This window comes from Semicossyphus pulcher, unplaced genomic scaffold (assembly GCF_022749685.1).
Source record: "Semicossyphus pulcher isolate SPU_LCO1_2020_fin unplaced genomic scaffold, fSemPul1.0.p SCAF_19, whole genome shotgun sequence".
Classification (NCBI taxonomy): domain Eukaryota; kingdom Metazoa; phylum Chordata; class Actinopteri; order Labriformes; family Labridae; genus Semicossyphus; species Semicossyphus pulcher.
Window position 1 is genome coordinate 7,295,296 of NW_027211692.1, and position 26,019 is coordinate 7,321,314.

Genomic DNA, 26,019 nt, shown 5'->3' on the forward strand with positions numbered 1-26,019 from the left:
TCGCCCCACAAACCGGGAGGCTCTTCAGAGGCTAGTTATACGCTTTCCCCTTGAAGTAAACAGGCTCAGTGCTCTGGAGCATCAAAAGGAGATGAAAGAGAAGAACACTCGCGAAGCCCCGAAAACAAAACACAAACAAGAAATCACTGTCTGTCAGTAAAATCCACTCTCGGGAGTTCCGGTGAGGGAGTCCGGTGTGTTGTCGGTGCCAGCCGGTTAACTGGGCTGACTGACCTGCGCTGTGTACACAAAGATGTGTGTGTGTGCAGCTCTATCGGATGAGTTTCTCAGTGCTTGTGCTGCTGTTACCGCCATGTTGCCGCCCCCTGCCTGCTGCTCACTCTAAACACGCCTGCGCTGGCTGCAATGATGAAGAGCCGGAGACTGACCGCTAATAGGCACCAGCGCTTCCCGGTGCTGTCTACCGGGCAGGTGGGAGCAATTTGGCGCGGAGTGCTTCTTGTTCCGTACAGCAATGGCCACTTGTGAGACAAAAATACACACAGTGGGATTATTTCACCACCAATTATGGCTTGAATAAAGTCTCGTTGTTGGTCAGTTAGGACAGCTCGGGTACACTTTTCCGATGTGAGTTAAACTTGAATGAAAAATATTGCTTGGATTAAAGCTGGAAAGCTAACTGAGCCTCTGCACAAACATTTAGCTTGATTCCGAAATGAAGACGGCAGCCGGAAGTTAACTGACTTATGTTTCCAGAGTAAAAGCTAGAAAATGCGCAAGATCAGATAAATCAAAGAATTTAAATCATTTAAAATAAAAGTAATACAAACAGCTAGCTAGCTTACAAATGTTGTTAGCTTCAGACCCTGTATGGACGCACACCTGAAAAAAATGTTTTTCATTTTTATAATCCTTTTATTTCTTTCTCTCTCCACATGAGTGTAGTTGTCTTATTTCAGTTTGCGCCCCGGATGTGAGGCACACCGTTGACCCTGGATAGACATGTATGCAAGCAATACAACAAATCCTATTAAACTCAGACTAATACCTTGGTCAACTCCAGGTCAACATTTTAAGTATATGGGCATTTCAAGCATTTAAAGGCATTAGTGAAATGAAATTCCTGTTTTACTACTTTGAATTTAAAATGAAATCATGGTTTGCATCCATAATTGTTGACCATGCATGTTTCATATTTACAGATCTTTTTTTCCCCCTGACCTCAAATTAATACCCTGACCTTTATATTAATGCATTTGTTTTCCTTTTTAATTAACAAAATGCCAATGCATTACACTGTATCGTAGAAAATATGCAATTTACTGCCTTCTGTTGTATGTTTTATGTGACAATCAAAAAGATAAACCAATATCTCTTTTGCTGTCCTTTTTTACTTAATCCAAAGCCATGTGGGAAAAGATATACAGTATGTAACAACAAACAACACAACAAAAGAAGTAACAGGGTCCCAGTGGTTATGTAAGAGACTGACGCTGACAGCTTGGCAACAATCCTGTCCCTCGTTCTGACTGACAACCAGAAGCTGAGCTTGCATTTCATGACCTCGTTAAACTCGACTGTGTCAGCATGCTTTCAAAGGCGGTAGAAATAATGTCAGGCTTTATATAGATGTATCTGTCATGTGTACCACTGTGCCGTTTTAAAGCTTGATTTTATTTGCTGTAATGCAAAACAGAACAATTGTCAATCTGATTATTTAGCCTGCTTGTCTATGAGAAAAAGAAATACAATCTCATCCTGTGATGTATCTTTTAGAATGCCGTATCCTATGGTAACTCATGGCAACTCAATATACATACTCCTTTTGATAAGGCATCATTCTTTACCATGTGCTAAAATCCATATTCCTTTGTATTCAGTTCTACAAACAAAACATTTTTCTAATAGTTTCTTTTTAATGTCTACGTGAAATCACTTTCAGGAACTCAATCCCTCCTATCCTCCCATCTCAGCTCTTAATCTTGCTGCTCCCCATTCCAGCGAGAACCATAAACCCTGCCAGTGCTGAATGGAGGTCAACAGAAGGGGTCCGACTTTGCCATTCACACACACACACGCACACACAGCATATAGGAGCTGTATAGGAGTTGCAGATCCAGGCTCAGTGAGCTGCAGCAATGTCGGGGTGATAAATGTTTCAGAAAATCGTCTACACCAGCTTCTCACTTTATTCTGAAAGTGTTTTGGGAATGTTCCTTTCATATTTAATATCTGGGTTAAATAAGGTTTTTATAGATGCCAGATGTAGTGTATGTTTATACTTTACAAATTGGATAGCCCTTGAGACTGAACCACTAAATTAAGTTGCTCATTTGCCACTTAGGAACACTTCCCTATGTAATCTATCTTCCCGTCATCACTATCTGTTGTGAATGAAACCCCCCTGACAAAAGGAGACTTAATTTCGATTATATCGTCTCTAGGGACTATAAAACGTGTCCATTGTAAACATGAATATTCTGTTAATCAGAAAGGGCCATCTAGTGGGCAAAAATAAAGTAAAAAGGAACAACCAGGTTTATACAAGTTCTTCCCCTTTGATTACACACGTTTTAATAAAAGGCCAGATGAATTAATAATAGTCCTCATTTGTTTTACGTTTGAAATCACTGCTATGTTTGTATTAAAAGTGAGTTCAAAGCTCACATAAGGTCTGAATCTAAGTGTCATCTGTCCTTGTGGACTGCATGTGGTCTGTAATGGTTTTGATGTTTAAGTTCTTTTGTTTACTTTACTTGGCCAGTAGAGGGCCCTCTCATCCCAGATCAGGGAGACATCATTCTTGTCATTACAAGTCAGCGCATATGACAAGTATACTTGATTGTGGTCTCTTATTATTTCCAGTTTCATATCAACTGTCCAAAACAAATATTAAGACCCCTTTAAAGGTCTGAATAATTCCTGACATTTCTCGCTTTGTCTTCTTGATGTGAAACAAGATTAAGAATCAGTGAATACAAACTTTTTAACATTTTGAGTTTTATTAAAAAATGATGTGTCTTGTACTTGACTTCACAATCCAGTACCCTTAAGCAGGTGATCATGTCAAACCTTAAGTCATTCATTTCACAACCATAGGAGGTCAAAGTTTAATAAAATTACACCCATTCAGAAACGTCAATACTGAAGCAAAGTAAAACCAGCTTACAATTTTGTACCATGTGTATTACAGGGAGGTTGACACGGTGAATGAATCAATATATAGGATATTAACATATGTACTATTTATCCTTTCACATATATACAATATTTACATGTTTGCATGTACAGTATATTCACACATGTATGTACACAGACACTTGAGTCTACACCATAATAATTATAGCTTAAATCCGACATGAATAACATATACATGCTTCCCAGAAGCGTTTAAGAGCTTGAATGTCCTAGACATTGTAGATTAAAGCAACAGTAACACAATAATATTAAAGATAATAATTATTATAAAATACAGGTTTAGCAACATGAAGGTAAATAAGATCCTAACTCTAAGGACATTGGCAGGATGATTAATTTCCCATTGAGTAATTATGCTCAGCACCTATAAGATGTCCTCTTGTGTGTCATTGTGCAAGAACAGAGGAAATCGTTTCAAGGGCATTCCTTTTCTTCAGAGGAAAAAGAATAAGCTGTGCTTTAGTTCTGGGGTCGTGTCTACGCATTGTGTCTGCCTGTTTGTACTGACTCAAAGGCTCAATCTTGATCTCAGTGCCGGGCAGACACAACTGCCAAAGAGTTTCAGATTTTGGTCTCCGGGCCGTCTGTGATTAGTGGCTGGAAGGAGTTGCGGATCCGGGCAGCTTCTGCAGCACAAAGGTGACCAAAGGCTTTGTTGTACCAATCTGGAGTCCTTCCCCTGAAATCAGAACAGTACTTTTAGTAAGGTATAGCATACACACACACACACAAGAAGCTTCAAACTTTTCTAAAAGAGCTAAAGTAAGAAAGTCTTTTAATCTTACTTCAAGTCCACTCTGCAGATGTGAGTCAGTCTGGACTTTCCTGAGCCGCAGGGCTCCAGCAGGTAGTTGGACTCCAGGACTATTGCTCGTACTCCTCCAACAGAGGGACAGTCCTCATGCTCTATAGACGCTGACACCAGGGAGCAGGCCCCTTTAGGCAGGTCTGTCTTCCATGACCTTAATAAAGAGAAAAAGATTGAGTATGCACCCTGAAAATAAAAGAAAGATTGCCCCTTAAAAAGAAAGGGGTTTTTTTTGTCTCTACTCACCTGATCACTACAAAGTCCTTGCTGGGATGAGGCGGCATGCGATTGAGGACGTACTGAAACACCTCTGTGTGCTTGTCCAGTGTCTCACACACTTTCCACTGCAGCAGGTCCACATCCCACAGGTGGCGCTCTCGCAGCACACGGTTCAACACTACAGATGGTGGCGCTTCCACTTCCACGGACACTCGCCAGCGTCTCAAAGGGTTCCCGTCTCCCACCTGGATGAGACACGGCCACAAAAAACATTATGTTAACTTGTGAAGTTATCATTGTATGTTAATTCTTTTCAATTGTGATTATTATGACATGCTATCACAGTATGAAACACAGTCAAAGTAAGAACACAAACCTTCTTATAGTAGAGCTCTGTGTTATCCGAGCTGCTGCAGGACACCCAGTATTTGGACTTTTCGCGGGCCTCTTTGAGCAGGTTCTGAAGCCTCCCCTCCATATGAGTTTGGTATGTTCCATCATCATCTTCCAGCTGCTTGCACAGCTCGTCAATTGTCGGAGCATGCAAGTCAGCCTCCACGTATGAATTACGCGACTGAGTAACCATCTCATGAGGGATCTAATGGTATGAAAGCATGAGGTAAGACTCACAGCAATTATGCGCAGAGCTAAGCCTGTGGATATTTCATCAAGGATTGAAATTCTTGCATCATTTCAACAATAGGTTCCTCTCTCACCTCAAAGAGACGGTTGCACTCTATGATCATATGAGCAAGGCCTTGTGTTGCTGCCAGGTTTTCATTCAGGTCCTTCTGGTCTGGTCTGCCAGTGGCGTACTTCTTCTGCATGGCCCTGAGGGAGAGAAAACTTATTAGGCCAGCAGAGTCCCCGAGTCAGCGTCCCCATGAAACGCAGTATATAAACCCTTCCTCCGCTCTGCAGGAAACCCCTTTGATCCCTTTAGCAACAATTTCAACATGGTAAATTAGAGAGCTTCGCTTTGTTTGTACACAGCATGATCTCATAAAACACTGAGCTTTAAAAAAAAAGCTGCCATGTCCTTTCAAATCTGGCCCAGAAAGAGAGTAATCTACTGCACCCCTGAGGGCCGAGCAAGCTCTGTAACCCATTTTATGTCTGTCTTTATGGAGTCATAGGTGAAGATCATTATGCAGGAGTTAATAGAACAGATGCATGTCTCATTCATTAGTGTTTTAATAGCACGGGGGGCATGCGACTAGAAGACGTGAGTAAAGATGTACCGTGGTGAGAGATTGTCTTTCTTGAGTATGTTGAGATGAAAGAGGGACGGGGCCAGGCACACAGCGATGTTCATGGGTGTCATCTGGTTCTCCTCCACAGAGGAAGTGACATCACTTAGGAAACAGAGCAGGGTCTGCAGCACCTCTCGGTTTTCGTCTGACATCAACATGATGGCTGCCTGCACAGCCTGCAACCTCTGGTCCTTTGGCACATCTGCACGTTTGAGAGAATTGATTTCTATTATTTCTGCTTTACGGACAGACTGATAGACGAGAGAGAAGCAATCATAAACTGTCAAAGGTCACTGGATTTCAAATTGCTTCCTAATACAGCCGCATCTACTCTGTGTGGAGTTCAGGGGCGGTTTCACAGTGTTTTCAAAGTGAAATAAATCAGGTCACTGAAAGAAATGAAAGAAACAATGTGGGATTTCTTACATTGGTAGATGTGGAGGAAGGTCTCCCCCAGCTTGCTGGTGAGCAGAGGCTCAGGAAGATCCCTGAAGAACTGCTTCACCATGTCGGCCACATCATACGCAGACTGATCCTCATAGTTCACATTATCTGGAGAGTTCTCATTCATCTGCCTGAGAGCTTGAATCCGAGACTTCACCCCTGACTTACGAAAGAGACCCACCTTGAAGGAAAACACAAGTGTTAGTGTTAACCCGACAGCTGACAGTGACATGTAACTACATTGTGCAGCAGTTCCGCTCAATGTATTGTTATTGTACTACTTTTGAATGTACCTACAACCTGTGTCAGTCAAGTTTGAAATCTTACACCACATGACACATTAGATAAGCCATGTCACATGTAACCTGAGATGTGTGTACGGTGGCTGACCTGGTCCAAACACTGGCTCCGGAGGTAGCGCAGGGCCTGCTGCAGGCCGAGCGGCAACGGCTGTCCGGACCGCTGCACATGCACGATGAGAGGAACTCCGAACACGTTCTTATCCTTATAGTCTGGTACCTTCATTCTCTTCATGAACTTTGGCACAGACCTATGAGACACATCAAAACAGCATCTTTAATAACTTGCTCTAAGACACACATACATTTACTTAACGTGAAATTGAAGCTTGTCGGCAAAAATAATCTAGTTACAGTAATTCAATACAGTCTCATCATACCGTGCAGGACAAATTACCAGAACAAATTCAACAATTTAGGCCAGTACAAGATATCAGTTCAAAGAAATTTAGAAACACTAAAAAAGAAAAAAAGTAGAAGAAGTGGAGCTTGGAAGTTGAACCTACCACGTCCAGCCATGCTTGTTGGACATGGAGTACTTCTCCATGATTGCAGTAAGTCGCAGCAGAGAAAACTTTTGCAGCAAACTCAGCTGGCCTGCTGACTGGTTGGTAATCTGCAGGGATGCCACTGAGTGACTTATGCGGTTAGATATTTGAAAGCTGGGCCATCGTAACCTAGAGAGGATCAAAGGAAAAGAAAGGCATTGTCTTTTTGTTCAGGACCTAAAAATGTCAAATATTTGACTACTTTCAGTACAGTTCCTTGAGTCTTACCGATTAGGTCTTGTGAGTGAAGCGCCCACTCCTGAGTCCCTCCTCTCCCTGAGCCGTGTAGATTCTGTCTCAGCTAGTGACACTCTGTCTCCGTCCCCGTAACTCGGTGTGGTCTGGCTTCCTGTAACAGAATTCCCCTCAAAGTCCAACGTGATCTGACTAGAGGACTGAAGGCCAACTGTATCCTCCCTCTCACCTTCCACCTGTGCCAACCCTTCTGCGACAGGCAGCACATTCTGTGACCAGTGGTCCACTATCTGTTGTAAGCCATTGACATGCAGCAAGATATCGTCCAGGTGAGGGAACAGGTCCTCTTTCTCCAGGTCTATCAGGTCTCCCGTGCTGGCGTACAGATGGGAGCCAGGAACATTGTCGTACACGCTGATGCGGCTGCCTCTGGAGCAGCACTGGGTGACAGGTCTGGACTCCTTCCTGCATGAAATGAGTGGTGGGGGGTCCAGGTGCATGCTGCCTGTGTGCCAGTTGATAGAAGCCCCGTTGGTCGGGGACAGGCTCTCTATGGACAGAGCTTTGGGGAAGGTTCCTGGCTTGTGGTCTTTGGGAATGTGGACCACCAGGTCTTCATAGGAGCAGAACTCATTCCTGCGGTTTTGTTCTGCCACTTTATTCACTTGTGAGCCTGAGAAGATGTCAACGTCCTCCAAATACATGCCGCTGCGCTTGTAGTCAGCGCGGTGAGGCTTACGCTCCTTCATGCTGGGTGTGCTGACAGCGCTGCCGCTGGAATGGCTGCTGCCCTCACTGCTGGACTGGGACGGTAGAGCTTTGTTGGACGTTGTTTCTGAAGCCTCAACATTCCCATTTATGATCTCCACACACCGCAGCGTCTTCAGAGCCTGGGCCTCTTGCTGCAGCACCGGAGAGCTAATCACCAACGACTTACGGCCTCTTCCCAGAGTTCCCCTGGAGCGCAGCGTCTCCATGCGCTTCAGGAAGTCTTTGGCACGCGTGCGGCTTGTCTTGCCCTGCGTATCAGTTAGTGAGCCGTAGTGAGCGATTTCTTTGGGGAGGTGAGGCATTGTGAGAGAAGTGGAGTCTGGCATCGCTGCAGAATCCGAGCAGGTTCGGTTGGAGCAGTCGGAGTCCTCCGTGCTGAGGCCCCTGTGACCGCTGCCGCCGCTGCTCTCGCTGTGCAGAGAGGAGACCTCCGGCTCGCTGAGGTCCGTCAGAACGCTCTCGCTGCTGGTGGTCGTTCGCAGAGGCTCGCCGTCCCTGGATGGCTGACCCTCTATGTGGTTTTCCAGCAGACAGTCTATGTCCTGTAACCTGGACCAACGTCGGCTGCTCAGCTCAAAGGTCCATTTGTCGCTGATAGCAAACAGGTCTTCTTCATCAGAGTCTTCACTCTGGGGAAAGACAGATGTTGTTACATCATTTCCTCTGGACAACATTATTTAATTTGCTATTTTAAGTCGTCTTCATTGTAATGAATGTGTCTAATTAGGCCTCTCCAATAAGATCTTCATATTAGATAACAATAAATACAATTCAATTTAAAGATCACACAGATACATTCACACATTTTTTAATCTATGCTTTCTCTACAAGAGACATTTTTGTGTTTGTGTTGTGTGTAGAAAAATCATTAACAACATTAGCTGGCGTGCAGGGTAAAGCCTGTAAAGCATCAGATATGTCATCTACGCCACGAGCAACAGTTAAGGAGGAAATGCAGGAAATAGCTGAGGGATCTGCTCCAATTAATAACATTATACAATCAGCCAACAGTGATATAACACCACACAAATGATTCCTTTGACTTGAAGACTTTTCCATAAATAGACCACGGGAGGAAAAAAATCATTCATATGAGCCAGCAGGCTACATTCCAAAGAGGGGACAGATAAAAGCTGTCCTACTCGAACAGGCACGAAAACAACAATGGCACGATCTCAAATATCACAGAATCTGGGCTAAAGGGATGCAGCCACATTATATTTGTGTCGGTGCAGAGAGAATATGCAGAGCTTCAGGCAACCTTTGTAAGAAAATACCATTTCTGTCTTGTACCTCTTACACTTATCAATGGAAGCGTGATATTTGAGTCGTGGAATTAAGCTTTCTGATGTGTAAAAACACAACAAAACCATCTCTCCATAACAGAGTGTTATATTTCAAAACAGTCGACGCACAAAGAGAAACCATGACATGTAATTATACCTCTGTCATACAGAGTCTGCACTTACTTTCTTCTTCGGAAGGTTCACGTCAAGTTTCATAGAGGCGCACTTGTTCAAGGTGTTGAGTCGCCTGAAAGAAAAATGGCCGGAGGTTGAAAAATGTACAGAGCGAACAAGAGTTTCCTAATGAGCACTCCAGATATAAATCCTCTGCTCTGTTTATGCCATTAGAGTGTTAACCGAATCAGCCTCTGATCTGGATGTACAACCAGAGCCAGAGGGAAACTCAGTTTGCCCATGCTACAACATCCCAAACCTAATGAAGAGCGGTAATTGCTGCTTGCTCTGTTCTGTTTCTTGGATCTGAGAGATTGTGGCTTGAAAGGTGGTGTGCAGTTACATAAAGACACTCCTTGGAAATACTCATGTCAATGTCCTCAACCCCTCATAAAGGCAATGAAACGTTTTCAATATTTGTCATCAACCCTACAGTTTAAGTCTTGGCACATGTGCTTTGTGATTAGAGGTTTTTGTGGTTGTGCAAACTGGGATATTAAAAGTCACAGCACAAAAAAAACCTCACATGAAGCAACAATAGAAGAGGGGAAAAGATGACGGCATGACAAATACACTCCACCTCAGTGTGCCTCAGCTCTACACAAGGAGGAACTCCTTTGTGGTATGATAATGACACACTGTAACAGCTCCTTATACTGCTAACAGTCTTTTAACAGATTGACTGTATTGTTCTGTGACAGTAAACGGCCTCACGTGGAAGCTGTAACTATCCAGCCGGGTGCTGGAGATGTTAGCCAAACAAAGAGTTCTCATGATTGTTACTGCAGATAGTGGGACCCATCTGAGGAGAGGATTTTAAACTGGGGGCCTTTTATTTCCACAGCTCTAAAGAGCTTTGAATGCGGCTTCTAAAATAGGCGTCTGCTCAGCCTGGGGATCAGAGAGAGCACTCACATACATGAAATATCTATCACTTGCAGCTCTATCAAAGCGCCCACAGTGTGCTACAGAGAGGCTGGGGAAGTCATGGGCACGATCACGCTGGAGGTGGAACTGTTTCCAATTGTCTTCTATTTATCCCGTGGCTAGTTTGGAATGTAGATGAGTCGCTTTAGGGTTGTTTAGAGTCACAGTACATTGAGCCGTGCGAGGCAACCCTCGCGCTCCTTTTGCTTCCTTTTCGGGACGGTTGCCGTGGTTACAGGGGTAACTGAAGACCTGTTTTCATCGCTGCTTGAAAAAAGTACACGAGCCGCCTTGCCCTACAAGGAAGGGATGTGGAGCCACCAGTTGTGGGCTTAGTGGAGTTTTACATGCTTAATTCTGTGTGGAAAATCAGGGGAAAAAAACGACTCATATCCAATATTTCCAATATTTGTCATGCAGTTATGTCAGAGGGAAGCGTTGCATCAGTCTGACATTTGAGTCCACACACGAGGATGAAAAAAGGACTGTAACTGCAGTGTGTGTGTTTTCTTCTTAAGGTTCTTAGTAATTTAAAGTGATAATCTCAAAGATTTTCATCTTAATAAATGTCTGTTAAGTCACTATCTATGGCTGATATCTATCTATCTTTGCATTTGGAGTATTACAGACTGGGTGTCTGGTGCGACTTTGGTGGAAAAATCCCAAGCGTTGCCCAGTTAGTGACGCGTTTTCCACCACCCAGCAGTGGTTGGTCTGCCAGAGAGGGTAGGCGGAGCTAAGCGGCTGCTTTTCCGCTCTCTGCGAGTGTTGCGAGTAAACAGTAATCTACTATGGCTGAACAAACAAAGAAAAGATGGATGACTACAGATACAACTTCAAAAATAAGTGAAAATCCAAAGAAAAAGAAACAAACTCGGCGCTCAGATGAAGCAAACAGTCTAAAAAGGAAAGCGACCGTCAGCGAGGAAAAACAAGAGTTACAACCGGAGCCAACCGTGTGACATCTGGGAAGTGTGCTCCCGCAATTACCGTGTATCGCCATAGGTGCCGCCAGAGAGAACAAAACTGAGATCTTCGAGATTATATGTTTCAGGTAAGAAAAATTAAAATGCATAGCTTTAGCTTTGAACATCATGGGGTGTGAGATGTGTTTTTCTCTTAGGGATGTCACATAAATCCACTTTTTTGGCAGGAAAATTGGTGTTGTTTTAGCTGACGTATGGAAGAGCCGTGTCATTTTCAGCGTCTGGTTACCTGCACAGAGGTTCCACGAGATCCTTGTCCAGAAAGTCATGATCTCTTTTCACAGGAGTAATGTCGATGGGGAACTGGGAATCTGAGGAAGGAGATGATAAAATTAGAACAAGTGTTGAAATGAGATGATATTTCAGTAGTTCTGTGTTCATGAAAGGGCTCATTTGAAAGATTTTGAAAACACATTCTTTCCAGAAGTACATCGAAGTCTTGGAGACTTGTTTTGTATGTGATGCTAATGAGAAGAGTCAGAATTTGCCCAAATAACAGCGCTGAGGCTTGTGCAGGCATTACGTCTTGCTCTGGGTATGGGCCTCCTCTTACGTAACTTAAGAGACTGAATCCAGACCCTCTGAATCTGACATTCCACCGCATTCATGAGAAGTCATTAACTTTTTATGAAAAGCAGAAGCAGCAGCGAAACGGCTCGACAAGGCTCTGCCTGTTCTGCACACACTCGCATCTACTGTAGGCTTTGACTACATCCAAATAACAGATTGCATCATTAATGCCATTTCTGATACATGACGTCAAGCATCAGGAGGGGAACTCGTGTTTTCTGCTTTCGACTCAGAAAGCTGTTATCTACTCGAGCTCTGTTACAAGAATCTCCAAACTGTCAGCAAACATGTGTACTGCAGCAAAGCACATCAAAAGTCTGGCCTCTGCACAGACATCTGAGGGAGTTGAGCTTCTTTAAGCCCTGATAAAACCCTTTTCTTCCCATGACTTCAGTCTTTAAGCACAGAAGACATGTTTGTGTAGTAACCGTAGCTTGGAAAAGATTAGACTTTAAAAGCGGCTGATGTTCCGCTCGTTTTGTGGTGTCTGGGGATCCGCCTGGAGCCCTCGCTCCGAGGCTTCCTGAGGACAGTAAATGAGGCTCACTGTATGCAGCATGTGACTACATGGTTTTGTGTACAGTGTTTGCAGGCAAGATGACATTGTGTACCATTATTCACCCATCATCTTCAAAAAGTCCCCGTTAAAGTGTTTCGTTTCACATCAGATAAGTGAGCTAAAATAAAAATGCCATTTTTAGTTTATAACAGAGCCCTTCTCTTAGTGTGCTACCTCATTAATCTCTGTCTTTAAACCAAACAACTTTTCCCCCCTTTGTGATATACTGTGTGGGAGGTTACACAGTGCTTTTATTACCTTCAAAGAGCTGAGCGTACTGGGGAAATCCTGCCGCCCGCAGCCAGTCGCACGCCTCTTTCGCTTCGATTTCTGAAACACAAGAAAGAAGTTTGTTCAAATAAATGATACAAAGTGAAAGTCAAACACGTTGAGTCATTTTCAGTTTGATAAAAACACGGAAGCAAAGCAGCAAAAAAACACAGACCCGGGTTATTCCCAAACTGAATACTGGAATATTCTGAGAAGGCACGGCTGCGAAGATGACCTGCCGGTCAGACTGTCTGGTTGGAGCGATCCCAGCTCACTCACATGAAACAACATGGGACCTTATATAACCATCTGTTTCTGCCTTCTAAGACAATGTGTATTAAATACCAAAACAAACCTGAGGACTTGAAGGTAAAAATATACACTGCGGAGAGTCATACTAACATGTACCAAACACACATTTTAACAGACAAATGTTACAAGAAAAGATACAAAACTAAAGATCAGTTTCAAATCATCTTTATCAGAGCTGTCTGAGCGCGCGCCAGCTCTCACGTCATCTTTGTGATGAACAGATGACTCCTGCATGAAGGATCACAGGCAGGTCTCCCTGCCGTCTGCAGGCTTCACAGCCGCTGATGACAAGGAGAGGAAACAGCCCGTTGGCACCTTTCCATTAATGCTAATAGAGCCGGTGCAATTTACCGCCTGAGTGAGACACACTCTCTGACGCACCCGTGCTACAGTTACACAGTCTGCTTTACTAGAAGACCGAAAATAGATCCAATATGTTTGAGGCCTTTAAACAATATATAACCCAAAAACTCTGCTCCTTCAACACATCAAAAGACTTTTAAACTTCATTGTAACAAAGTAGATCTGAGGCGATTAGCTGCTCGACTGAGACTGATCGTTAATTATTTTGTAGAATCGATTAATTGTTGTGAATATTTACTGGTTTCTGTAATTAAACAAGTTTTGGACTGTTGGTTAAACAAAACTAATTAAAGCTGCTGTGAGGAACGATCAGTTTGTATCAAATCTGGCGCCCCCTGTGGACAAAGCCGTACGTCTTATCGCTTCTCTGATTTTGTCCTGTTCATGCTTGAGTGGTGTTTTTTAACAAGAAATCTCATCCTGCTTTCTTTAACAGTCGTATGTATCACTCACTTTAAATGTTTGCCCTGTGAAATGTAAACAAAGGCAGCGTGCAGTTAATCGTCTGACACCTACCCCCCCGCCAGCAGTTTCAGGCATTAAAAGTTACTATATAGAAGTAATCAATCTTGTCTCTGATGGTCTGGTTTGCTTTGGTAGGTCATACAGAGTCAACAGAATTAATTTCAGTCTGTTTCATGACCAGCGAAAAACTCCTCACAGGAGCTTTAAAGACATCATCCCGGGCACCAGGACAGGAGTTTCTTATTTATTATTTTTCTGGATGTCTGGAGTTTTAGGGACTTAAGGAGTGAATACATTAATCATTAAAATAATGAATAGTTTATAATAATATTAATAAGTGTTTAAAGTGTATCTAGTTTAGAAATCTGAAAACATGTAAGCAGGTTATTCTGCCGTAAAACACACAAGCAAATATTTACACAGCCATCCAAACAATGCAAAGTCCTTCACTCTACCGTGATACCACGATAGCTAAAGACGTTTAACATGAAATAATCTTACCAGTTCCAGAGCTTCTTTAAAGCCACACAGCTGATAAATGTCCCTCTGTGTCTTTTTCTCACACACTTGAGATTGAGCCAGTTTTCCAAACTACAAAGAATTTGACGAGCAAAAAACATCACATCCAAGAGCAGCTACACATCAGCTGCACCATTTCTCCCATCACACATCTACGGTCTCAGTTCCTCCCCGGCTCTGCGCCTCTCACACTAAAACACGAACCGCGCTCGTTCACCCGCACAATACTGTGTAATTACTGCCGCTGTAACCTCGCAGAGGAGATACTGCTATCACCCACTTGTTAAAAACTCTGTTGATCCAGGACTCACCTGCGCTGCTTCACATCCGTGTCACCGAAAAATCAATGAAAAGTGACTTTGGTCTTCAGACTGAGCAACAACTGAATAAATATTAACAGTGTCCCGCGTCCTTGGATGACAAAAAACAGTCTCCTGTTTGCTCCCCGCAGCAGCTGATGAGTCAACATGCGTGTGCAGCCAGCAGCCGCTCTGCTCTGTTCCCACCTGTATCACCAGGAGCTGCTCTCTGTTCAGCTAACCTACCCTCCCAGGTGGATAATATCAGGCCTGTATTATTCAGCTACATAGTGAGAGCGCTGCCAGGTCCTCTTGTGTCCCACAGCCGCAGGTTGGACCTCTGGGAGCACGTAACATGAGCTGGGAATTCCTCTCTGTTTGGCATCTGTAACACGATACCGAGACATTCTGTCCTCTCATCCTCTCTCTAAGGAAATCTCCTGTGGATAAAAGGCTGGGCGGGCATCGTGCCAGTGAAAAAGAGCTTGTGTTTGCTCTCCGTGAGCTTTAAAACTGTGTACAGTATAAAATTACAGTTTCACAAAGAGATGAAACCTGGTTTGGCCCCGATACAATGGCCCAGACTCTCACAGGCTGTGTACCACTAAAGGACTCCTTCCTTTACACTTTATGCAACGTTCACTATCACGAACGCGGGTTACGCAATCCATCGCTGAGATATGACATGTTTCAAAGTGCCGCGGGGAAAGATACGGCACAGTTGGACAGTGATCGTGCAGAGCAGACACAAGCGCTGCCAAGATTATGACAGTTTTAAAGGCTCGTTCACATTCTTCGCTTTCACAGGATATTTACAGCCGACCACATGTGGCTGAAAACTTTCCAGGACTTTATGATGTGCTTTGTTTCATCCTGAGATGCATCTGTTTGATGGCTACGATAATGCTCCTCTCAATCTCTTTTTGAAAACTAAAAAATATCATTCATTCAGACTTAAAGAGCACGTATCATCACAGAAGCTGAGGCCTTAACATGTCCAACATCCTTCTTTCTAATTGGATATTTCCTGTATCAAATTATTTGTACTTACGGGGTATTTTCATCATTCAGCCCGGGTGCTTCATATATCCGTCAAGACTTAAGATTTCTCTCAGCGTGTCAGAGCATCTTCATTCCCACGCTGAGCCGCATTCCTGCTCTCGCTCTGAACGCAGCTCGCAGTTTGAGCTCAGCTCCTCAGCTCCTTCTTTCCCCTTTCTCTTTCCATCTACCCCCAACCACCATGTGCCTGTCCCGACACTAAATCTCTCCTTCAATCCACCCCTTTCTCCCCCTCTCCCTCCCCCTCAGCTCCTTGTGCCCAGCCCTCCTACCCAGCTCTGCCCACGACAACTCTTTTATACCCCACTCAGCACATTTTTGGCAAAGATCTAAGCTGCAGCCAAACAGCCAGTTTCTGCTCTGAATTCTGGGAATCTTCTTGAAATTCAAGGCCGTGTTTTTAAACGGCTCTGACTGCTGATATATTCCTTTGTTTTCAGTTATTTTGGCAGCGGTTACATGAAGTCAGCTTTCGCAATCTTTTAAAATATCATCCCCAAAGTGTTAAGACTGTGGGAAAAGTTTCATTAAAACAAACAAAAGGGAAGCGTGGTTTCGCAGAGTCCAGATGTTGTTCCAGCAGCTCGGTGAAATGGAAAAAAGCGTAGGCAGCCGAAGAGGGGGGAAAACCATGACATAAACTGTCAGCAATCAGCAGCAGTGAATCACGCTGAGGCACACGGCTCACAAGACTCGGCGCTAACATCATCACAGTGATATATTTGTCTGTTTCACCTCCGTCTCTGCCTCTTTGTCTGAGGTAAAGTCCGTGAATAAGAGGAGCAGTGTGATGTCTGTCACCTGAGACTCTTACAGCGATGTTGTGTCTCACAAAACAGACAAGTTATTTCCTGATTTCCTGGTTACAAAGAAATAAAGACCCATTGTAAAATATATGTATATGAAAACATATATATATTTATTTAGAGATATAATTTTAACTGGTTTATTTCTTATTTAAAACAAATAATACTTCTGCATCTATTTCAGCTTACATGTAAATGTAGAGCAGAAAAATAAAGGGGGAAAATGAAAACAACTTCTTTGAAGAGACTTGTGAATCATATCCAAGAGGAAATTCAAAGAGGATACAATGCATGGGTTTGCAAAGTGAATACATTAAGGTTGAGTTGGACAATTTTACAGTCCGACAGTGTATGCTTCTTTTATTTGGCAAATTAAGTTCTGTTTATATAGAAATCTGTCCTTATCTGCAAACCGGCTCCCTTATTCCCCCCATTTTACCTATGTAAGGTTCCAATCTCAAAGATCTCCAGTTTCGTTCTCTTTGGTGGCACCTATGGCCATAAACGGTAATTGTGGGAGCACACTTCCCAGATATCCAGACAATGTTGCATGTGTGATGGCTCTGGTCGTAACTCTTGATTTTCCTCGCTGACGGTCGCTTTCCTTTTTAGACTGTTTGCTTCATCTGAGCGTCGAGTTTGTTTCTTTTTCTTTGGATTTTCACTTATTTCTGAAGTTGTATCTGTAGTCATCCATCTTTTCTTTGTTTGTTCAGCCATAGTAGATTACTGTTTACTCGCAACACTTGCAGAGACCGGAAAAGCAGCTGCTTAGATCCGCCTACCCTCTCTGGCAGACCAACCACTGCTGGCTGATGGAAAACGCGTCACTAACTGGGCGCCGCTTGTGATTTTTTCCGCAAAAGTCGCCACAGACACCCAGTCTGTAATACTGCAAAAGCAAAGGCTTTCATCAGTGGGCCACAGGCTCAATCACCATTGTGTTACCTCATTCGGCGATAGATAGAGACTTAACAGACATTTATTTAAATGAAAATCTTAGAGTCAGTTTTACATTATATTAAAAAAAATGTGATAGAAATCAATGACGTGTCAGGAAAATCCATTAGTTTGAATATGTGGATAAAATGAGCAGCCCTTTAATGACTAGGTTTGCACCATGATTACAGAGGGACATCACATCTATCCATCACTTCCTGAGGCATGAGGAGAATCCCACATGCAGTCGTCTTCTCCTGCGTCTGCGTCTTTGTGATGTTCCTGCCACTTCCTCTTGTAAAACACAAGCGGAGCCAGGCTGGGTACAAAGCCGTGGGCACAGACTGACTGACGTAGGCAGAGCACTTTAGTCACCTTAACAAACCCTTTAACAATGAACACACTCGGCGTATATCAGCGCTTTAAAAGCACTCTAAAACAAACTGCTTCCATTTACTGAGTGGACCCTCACAAACGTGCCCGTCCACTCCTCCCCCACACTGCACGGCATGAATCAGCCAGACGAGTACATCAGTCAAAAAACACACAGACTACAACAGAGCGCTGCGACTGTCTGTATCAAAAACACCTGGAGAAAGACGGAGACAGTATATGGAAAAAAAAAGAATTTGACTAGTGGGCTGGCTGGCTGAGAGGTGTCGTCACGCTGGGAGGCATGGAGCAGAGGCCTCTCTCCCCCTTTATGATGCTAATTGCATACAGACACCCACTCACAGTGAGCAGTCAGCCTTACTGTAAAAGTAAGACTAGACAGGCAGCCAGGGGAAACACACTGCCCCCTCTGCTAGTCTGCCCCAAAACCACAACATCTGATGTCTCATGCCCAAAATAGCCTCGCATTTCCTCCCGTCCCACAGCGAGGAATTGTTCACAGGGGAGCAAACAGGAAGCACAAATAACGCTGAATGATGACAAAAAGACGAACATGATTGTTGATACTGGAGGAGGCGCAGGAGATCTGTTCTGTGTTTGAGAGAGTTCAGGTAATCAAAGGGGAATGTTGGAAATGCCCAAGGTGGATTAATACTGCCCCTGATGTCGTGGGAATAAAGGCTGCCTATTTTCAAGAGCAGGTTTTAATTAACAAAGCTCAACATGTCCCTCAGACTCCAACATCCTCCACACAAAAGGCCACAATCATCAGCCTAACAGGGGGGTTCACTTACTAATATCACATCGCGTCTTCAGTTCAAAGCGTCCTCGTCATCAGGTATAAACCGGCAAGGTGTTGAGACAAAGGACAAAAGACAAATCTAAGAGATAATCTGTCCGCAGAGGTGAGTAACAACACAGCACCTTTGTTGATGTGACTCTCTCAGTGCAATGATTGGCACATGAGCCGGTCGGCTCCACAGGCCGAGTAATTACAGAGAGGGCCGGTGTTGAATCACACACGGACTCCCGGCCCCCTCATCTGACACACAGGGGACCTGTTATCCGCAGTCGACATGGGATGCAGGTTTGAAATGATCAGCTCCGGGCTGCGTTGCTGAGACAACAAAGTGAAATTTCCTGAAATACAAATGAGCGAGCAAATCCCGCGCCTGCATTTGCCCTGTGGTCCGCTGTGACCTGCGGAGAGCTGCTTTCAGAGGACTGCAGGTCTCCAGTAACAAGTGGATTTACAAAGCAGACAGCCGTGCCTCCTGCAGGACGCGGACTTTAGGACAAATGGTGCCAGCTCAGGAGAGGCAAGAGCCAAGGACGCATTAACATTCTGAACCTGCAGGTCAGGATTTCACAAACAGAAGAGCCACTTACGTTATAAATCTAATGTCTCTTCATTATTTTTTTCTTCAGTTAGATAGATTTTTATATGCAAACGTCTACCTTTCCCTTCACACACACGCACACACAACAGGAGCTTATTGATTCTGAGAGTAAACAACACGGCTCTGTGAGCCAGCGAGCTGCTGTTGTTGACCGTTGCCAAAGCCTGCTGGGTCAAAAGTCATCCGAGCTGTGTTTTTCTCTAGAGGTCCTGTATTGAATTCAAACAAGAGCAGCACAGCTGTGGTAACACTCTCCTTCACCTCTGAGGGACACCCAGAGAGAGGCTGCTTTCATCTTCAGGGGCAACAACCCCTCAACTCTCTCTGTCTGTCGCTCTTTGTCTCTCTCTCAAGTGTGGAAATACCGGTGACAGCTTTTACAGCCTTTCCATGTTACTAATGATAATACAATACACAGTGACGACATCTAAATACCTAGACGTTCATTCACATAAACGTTGGCAGTGTCGGTTACCGGATTTTTCAAAATAAAAGCACAAGTTTATTCATTTCCTTCATCATGCCTGAGAACACAAAATCAAAACAGACGCAGAAAGGGTTTTTACGGTTACAAATGATGTTTTAAACATTGCTCAACTTCGGAAAATCACTTCAGTTGTTTCCAAAAACAGACGTGATACGTGTTCCAAATCACCAAACAACTGCTGGGATGAGAAATGGGAAAGAATATCACAGATCCCACCGCAAATAGACTCTCAGAAGACAATTTACAAATGATCCTGGACCAAAACTACAAAATGTTATCCGTCTGGATCTGGACTGGTCGAGTGTCACAGCCAGAGGACAAATATTGGGCTCTGATGTGGGCTGTGTGGCCTCTGAACGAGCCAAGGCTTCACTTTCAGCTCTGCTGTGTGTTCATCCAACTCAGAGCAGCGTCTCACGTTCGCTCAGTTTTGAGAAAATGTTCTAACAACCACATGTCGATTCCCCTCGGTCGTTTAGCGAGCGGCAGAAAACCGAGGGAAGTGTGCTCCGGCTTCACAGACAGGTGTTCTCCTTCTTCTGCTTCGGTCACACTGCAGGATCCTTCTGCACGTGACTTCCAGCAGACACTTCAAGAGAAGTGGCCTTCACTAGAAAAGGGACCTCTGACCCCGAAACCACTCAGAAAGAGGAGACATCTCAGTAATTTCCAGCACCTCAGCTCTTCTGCCAGCAGCCCAGAGCAGAGCAGAAATCAATCATCCCAGCTTTCTGTGAAATACATACTGTCGTCACTTCCAAAGCTCGATGCATAAGCTAAACACTTCCAGACGCTGGACGGCAGCCATGTTCCCACGCACGTTGGAGTGTTTTGGCAAGGCCTTTATGAAGGATTTGCTTTCTTTGGTGATAAAAAACATCAACTTTGGCTTTTGGAGATTTCCCGTTTCATTTCATCCAGGCATACCTCCACAGAGCCCCGGACTATTTCTACAACCCGCTGTTGATCTTCGCGGAGTTATGATTGTGCGACTTTTTAAAAAGTTATTTGCTATACACGGATAAACAAATAACACAGCGCAGGATGAATAACGCAGGCAGGTCAGCGATAACACGCATCACGGGCTGGCTATCTTTGATGACATTCAACATTTTTCTTCCCTCAAACATCCATTCTCAACTCTGTTGTTTTTGGTTCTCTCTCCCAAATATTGTTTTATTAAAGTGAGCTCCTCAGACAGAATAATACCAGAACAAATCCTCACAGGAAGCATATAAACAATAAGGTAGCATGATGTAACAGATCAGGAGGGGTCTTATATCCTCGGGCATCTGTGCTGAGACCAGTCCAGACTTCAGGCTCGGAAACAGACTTCGAAATAAAAGTTCAACTCTGGGACTGGATGACTTTCCCCGAGGTCTGTTTTCTGTCCACTTACATCCTCTTGAAACTCTTCACTTCCATTTCTCCTCCCTCCTTCTCTCTTCCTCCCTTAAAGGAGCAGTTCTCCCCTGGAAAAAGCCACTGTCAGTCAAAGCTGGTGTTCTCTGTAATCGATAGAAGCAATAATATTTGAAATTGGCGCCATAGCTGTGGAGAAAGTTGTACAAACAGCTCGTGGTTTTGCCCATTCTGCATTCCTACAACACCCAGCGTGCATTGCGCCCCTCCCTCTGAAAGGAACGGCCCAGCGAGAGACGCTGGAGTGAAATACTTTGCTGCAGGCAATGACTCAGAGTTGGACAGAGTCTGAAATACGACGAGAATATACCGGTGGATCGTCTAAAAAATCTTCAGGTCTGCAGTCTACATTTCATACCTGACGATTTTGAACGAGACATGACATCAGAGGCGGGCGCCCTAGGTTGAGAAAGGTTAGCAAGCTCCCTGGCCGCCGCCAGATGACGTGCTTTACGTAGTCTGGTGGAGGTTTTCCGGCGTCCTCCAAAGGCATAGAGCGAAACTGCATTTTTTTCTACCATAAAGGCATTAGCTCCTCATAACAGCATGATAGGACAGAGGTTGAAAATCGGCGAACTGGCCCTTTAACTCCCTCCTTGTCCCTGATGCCAGCTCCTTAACAGTTGGCTCCTGCGGTGTCCCATGTGGCCATGTAGTTAACTTAACTCCTACCATACACCACATCTTCTCAGAGGTGTGTTAGTGTGTCTGATCTGAAGTCCATACATGTCTAGTTATATGTAAGTCGGCTGCGTGCCTCTCCATGTCATGCTGTTTTTCCCACTCGTAATATACGGTTGTGTGACTGTAATTCTTCCGTCCCTTTGATAGCCTATATAAACACTGTAATTTGGTTTTCCGAGAGCGCTGTATAACACAACGTAAAGGAGGATGACTGGCAAGCACTCAGACATGTGACCCAAGATCTGGACTCAAACATGGAAAAAAGACTGACTGGAAAGTTATCAACACATGTTCCATAAGTCCTCGCACCCACACCAATCAAATGTCTCAACATGAAAGCCTAGCAGAGGCTAATAAGGAGAAAGATTCTGTACACTAACAAATGTGTGCCCACATCTTGGTGAAGTACAGGATACTTGTAAAAGAAGAGAAGAAAACCTCTCTGAAGTCAAGTCCTGCAGATCTCCATGAGGTCAACCGCCTGCTCGTTTGGACCTGATCCCAGAGGGGACGACGCAGTGCTACCTCCTTTCTGAGAGTCAGAGGGTAGAAAGGGGGCCAATGTCAGAACAAGGGCCCCTACCGTGAGAAAGCCCTCTCAGGACCTCCACAATAAAAGCACAGAGCCACCCGAGGGACGCTGGTCCTAATTAACGACATCAAAGTTGAACGGGCACAAGGCGGCCTCAGGAGCCTCGCAGCGCGTCACGCAGCAGATATGATGATGCTGTCAGCGTGTGTATGATGATGTGGGCGTGCCGTATCAAGAATGCTACCTGTTGAAAGTGACTGTTCTCTTTTATCAGAGCACACGCACACACAGAGCGTTCATGAAAAACGTACATCGTGTGTTGCCATCAATGACAGGCTGTGTTCACTCCCGGCTGAAAGGCCAATAAAGTGAAGAGACAGCGGCTGAGAGTCTGAGGTCTGCATGCAGCCGCCTTTGAGCTTCTGTCATGACATCTGATGTGCATTTCTACCACAGGGGGGCAGCAAAGTGCGAAACTCTAGCTGGGTTTACAAGCAGCGGAGGGGAACACGTTCTGTATGATGAATAACTATGAATGCAGCTATCTTATCAATGCATGTTTGACATCACCTTACAGTTATCTATAAAAACACATTTTTTTTAGATAAGCAGATTATAATAATTATCATATAATTTTGTGAAATATTAATCCAAAACAAACATATTTTTCCCCGTAGATGGCTCATTTATCAAAGGCATCTTGGCGAAGGCTTCCTCAGGACTAAGAAGTGATTATTTGGGTCAAACATATCGTGTACTTTTTCCGACATGTAGGTTAATGAGGCCTTTTTCAGTGAATGAGCATTTTCTAATCTCTGGAATGTAAAAGTCCTGAGAACAGGAGAAACTTTCCATCACGGCTCGGTTAATATGTGACTCTGTGTCCCTGTTACAGTGCAGCTGAGGCATGTCTGAAATCTCCTCTTCGTGAATGATTAGCTCTGCACATGTGGCAGCTGTCAGGCACTCTGACTGTGTAAGAGCGACACTGTTTCACAGACAGGAGGCAGATTTACAGGAAGGACGTGAGATCAGCCTGCCACCTACAGGCCTGAAGAAGGAAGAGCTTTATGAGGGTGACCTTTATTGAGCAGAGGCTGGATTGAGTCAGTTTGTTCTCAACCGTTACAAAATTCTTGAATCATTCACTCATTCGGCAGCTGGAAAGAACCAACGGCTACCAACCAACTGTTGGGACAAGCTGGCTTCAGACACAGTGGCTGGTGATCTGTGGGGTTTACAGGAAGAACCACTCAGAGACGTATCAGATCACTGTGAAACCTAAAACAGTCTTAATAAAAGAAGTGAGTTAACTCAAGTTTTAAAGACATTTGACGTAACTCATCCCAATGAATTAGCAGTACCTCAAAAAGGATTATTGTGGTACTTATTCATTTTGAGAGATTTAAGTTTTACAGTTAGTTACATTAACTTTTGTAGTCTGAGACGTGCGGTAGCTGGCAGCCTAGGTAATGCTGATTGTTGTAAGGGTGGCGGCTGACATGGCGATCATGACGGTGCATGTCTGTTGAAAAAAAAGAAATGACAAAAAACATAAAATTTTACATAAAAATATTAATATAAAATATTAGCAGCAATTATATCCAATGTAATAAAGTGTGGCTTTTTTGTCAAAGTGACCGACATTGATTTTACATTGATGTCTGGACACTGAGTCACATGACATGGAAGCTATTGGAAGAAAAAAAAAAAAACGTTTCTATAAATAGATTTTTTTTTAAAGTATTAAAAGTGCGTCTTATACACCAAATGTTACTGTATATGTTTTGTGTTAAAGTAGCTTAAAAGGTTTAAGGTAATCGGTTTCCTCAATTGAAATGAGAAGAGACAGGAGAGTTTTAAGTTGATATAAACTACTTGACTAAGTTCAACTTATTTTAAGTTCAAATACTCACTCATTTTATGGTCAATACACTGAATGGAATGGGTACTTAATTTATTTACCTGAACAATAAATAAAAGAGTTGAACTAACTTATCAGGTTTTACAGTGTACTTTCACATCTTTAAAAAAGTACAGCTTACTCAAATAATGTTCAGTAGTTCACAAGTTTCTTAGAATTAGTTGCATGGATTTAAGTCACAGCAATATAACGAACCCATTATAGAGTTCTCTTCTTTTTACACATATTAAGTATGAGTTGAATAAAATCATCCTGTAAATAAGCACAAATCAAGAGTACACGCCACAGATTTAATTTGTTGCAGTGCGTTGACGATGATGTCAGAAGTACACCACCAGTTAATCACATGTCAAAATTGCTTCCCGCTCCCTGGCAGTTGTTTGCTGCCCTCTGAAGGCAGCAAACAAAATCAGCATAACAATCACATCCACAACAGAGCGCCTCATGAATTAAAGATAAACCGGGTCTGTGTGTACTTAGTAAACAATGCACAAGGCTACATCTCCACTTATCATCAAACCTCCATTTGAATGAAGGAGCAGTTATGTTTGTTTCACACACAGACGATCTAATGTGCCACATGTTGGAGCGGACCATTGATGAATAATTCAGTGCTTTGAGAGGGGAGTCTTGAGTGGAGAGGACAGAGTCTAACTAGATTCCTCACCTTGAAGAGCCTTTTTTACCCTCACACAGAACAATACAAACCTCTTTCAGAGCGGGTTTGTGACAATTATCCGTCTGCTGGTAAGAGGAAGAAGAGAGGAAGAGGGGCAGAGCTTGTCCTCGTAACAAGCTCGAGTGTTCCTGTCCTTTCTCTGCTTAGCATTTACAATCCACAAGTGTGTAAGCGTTACTCACTATTATCCTGCTCTGTAACTATTTGCTTCTCTCTCATCATGAAGTGTATTAAAACTTTGCAGAAGATAAAAAGCAGTATTAAAACGTAGTTTAAAAGTGTACAACACAGCGTGTAAGATGGCACTGTGCAAAGACAGACACACGCCAGCAGGAGAACAAATGTAACTGATGGTACGTTAACCTGAAAGTATGTCAGCCATGAGAGCCAAATAAAAGCCCTGCTTTGTAACTCCAGGACACAGACAGATTCATGATGAGCACACAGCTGCCATGCAATAACTTGTGTCATTTGACAACAGATCACAACATCCTCCACTATGGCAGAGTGCACTAATGGCCTTTCCAGGGCACAGACCGGAGCCCGCTGGCTGCAGCGGGGTCAATAAGCCACAGAGAGGGGGCCAAACAGGGGTCACACCGGACAGAGCCGCTTGTCTGAAACACAACAGCTCCTCAAAGACGAAAAAGAACCAAACAGCCAGAGTCAGCGAGCGAGCTGTTAGTCACGGCGGAGCACTCAGCTGCTCAGTGTTTCCAATGAAGTCTCAATGAAGTTTCCAGGACTCGAACAGGAACACTTTCACAGGCAAAAAATGTGCTGTGGACAATGTGAGAATTGTCAGGTTTTCCGAACACTCTTATGTAATAAATACTGAATTTCTAAACCATATATGGGCATATCATAATACGATGATTCATTCATATTTTGACCTTTGCTGAAATCTACACTGAATCAGCCACATTTTATGTAAGAAACACACGTCAATACATCCCAACATTTCCATATACTCCATAAATTCCATACCCACTTACTTTCAAGGAAAAAGAAGTGTGACTCAATAGTGATTGTCTGGGTACAACAGTATGATACATATATGTAACTTAAAGGTATTGATATCGTTGATCAGAACATTTTATTAAGACGTCTTGAAGGTATTGTATTTTTTTTGATCACACAGTTGGGTGGAACTCAGGCTGTTCAACTAGCACATGCCACTTAGGGGTACTACAAGTTCACAATGGGGTACCTCAAGGTTCAGTTCTGGGCCCATTATTATTTACCATTTAAAGAAATTTGAAATA

The 26,019-nt window shown here is 43.7% G+C and overlaps 1 protein-coding gene across 4 annotated transcripts in view; it reads right to left on the minus strand.

The window, feature by feature from the left end:
- Positions 1–2,983: 2,983 nt before the first annotated feature.
- Positions 2,984–26,019, minus strand: part of stard13b (StAR related lipid transfer domain containing 13b) — a 64,299-nt gene continuing 41,263 nt past the window's right edge. For 2 of the 4 annotated variants that reach the window (XM_069668429.1, XM_069668430.1), the window contains 13 exons: positions 12,457–12,528; positions 11,299–11,380; positions 9,166–9,229; positions 6,959–8,325; positions 6,689–6,859; positions 6,274–6,433; positions 5,866–6,064; positions 5,428–5,641; positions 4,903–5,017; positions 4,563–4,784; positions 4,214–4,431; positions 3,945–4,121; positions 2,984–3,838 (listed from right to left, as the gene is read on the minus strand). In XM_069668429.1, coding sequence (XP_069524530.1) covers positions 3,721–3,838; positions 3,945–4,121; positions 4,214–4,431; positions 4,563–4,784; positions 4,903–5,017; positions 5,428–5,641; positions 5,866–6,064; positions 6,274–6,433; positions 6,689–6,859; positions 6,959–8,325; positions 9,166–9,229; positions 11,299–11,380; positions 12,457–12,528 — 3,179 coding nt within the window. In that variant the 3' untranslated portion in view covers positions 2,984–3,720. Of the gene's footprint in view, positions 3,839–3,944; positions 4,122–4,213; positions 4,432–4,562; positions 4,785–4,902; positions 5,018–5,427; positions 5,642–5,865; positions 6,065–6,273; positions 6,434–6,688; positions 6,860–6,958; positions 8,326–9,165; positions 9,230–11,298; positions 11,381–12,456; positions 12,529–15,477; positions 15,486–26,019 lie in introns of those variants that run through there. The other 2 variants (XM_069668431.1, XR_011308590.1) reach the window with 2 other exon arrangements.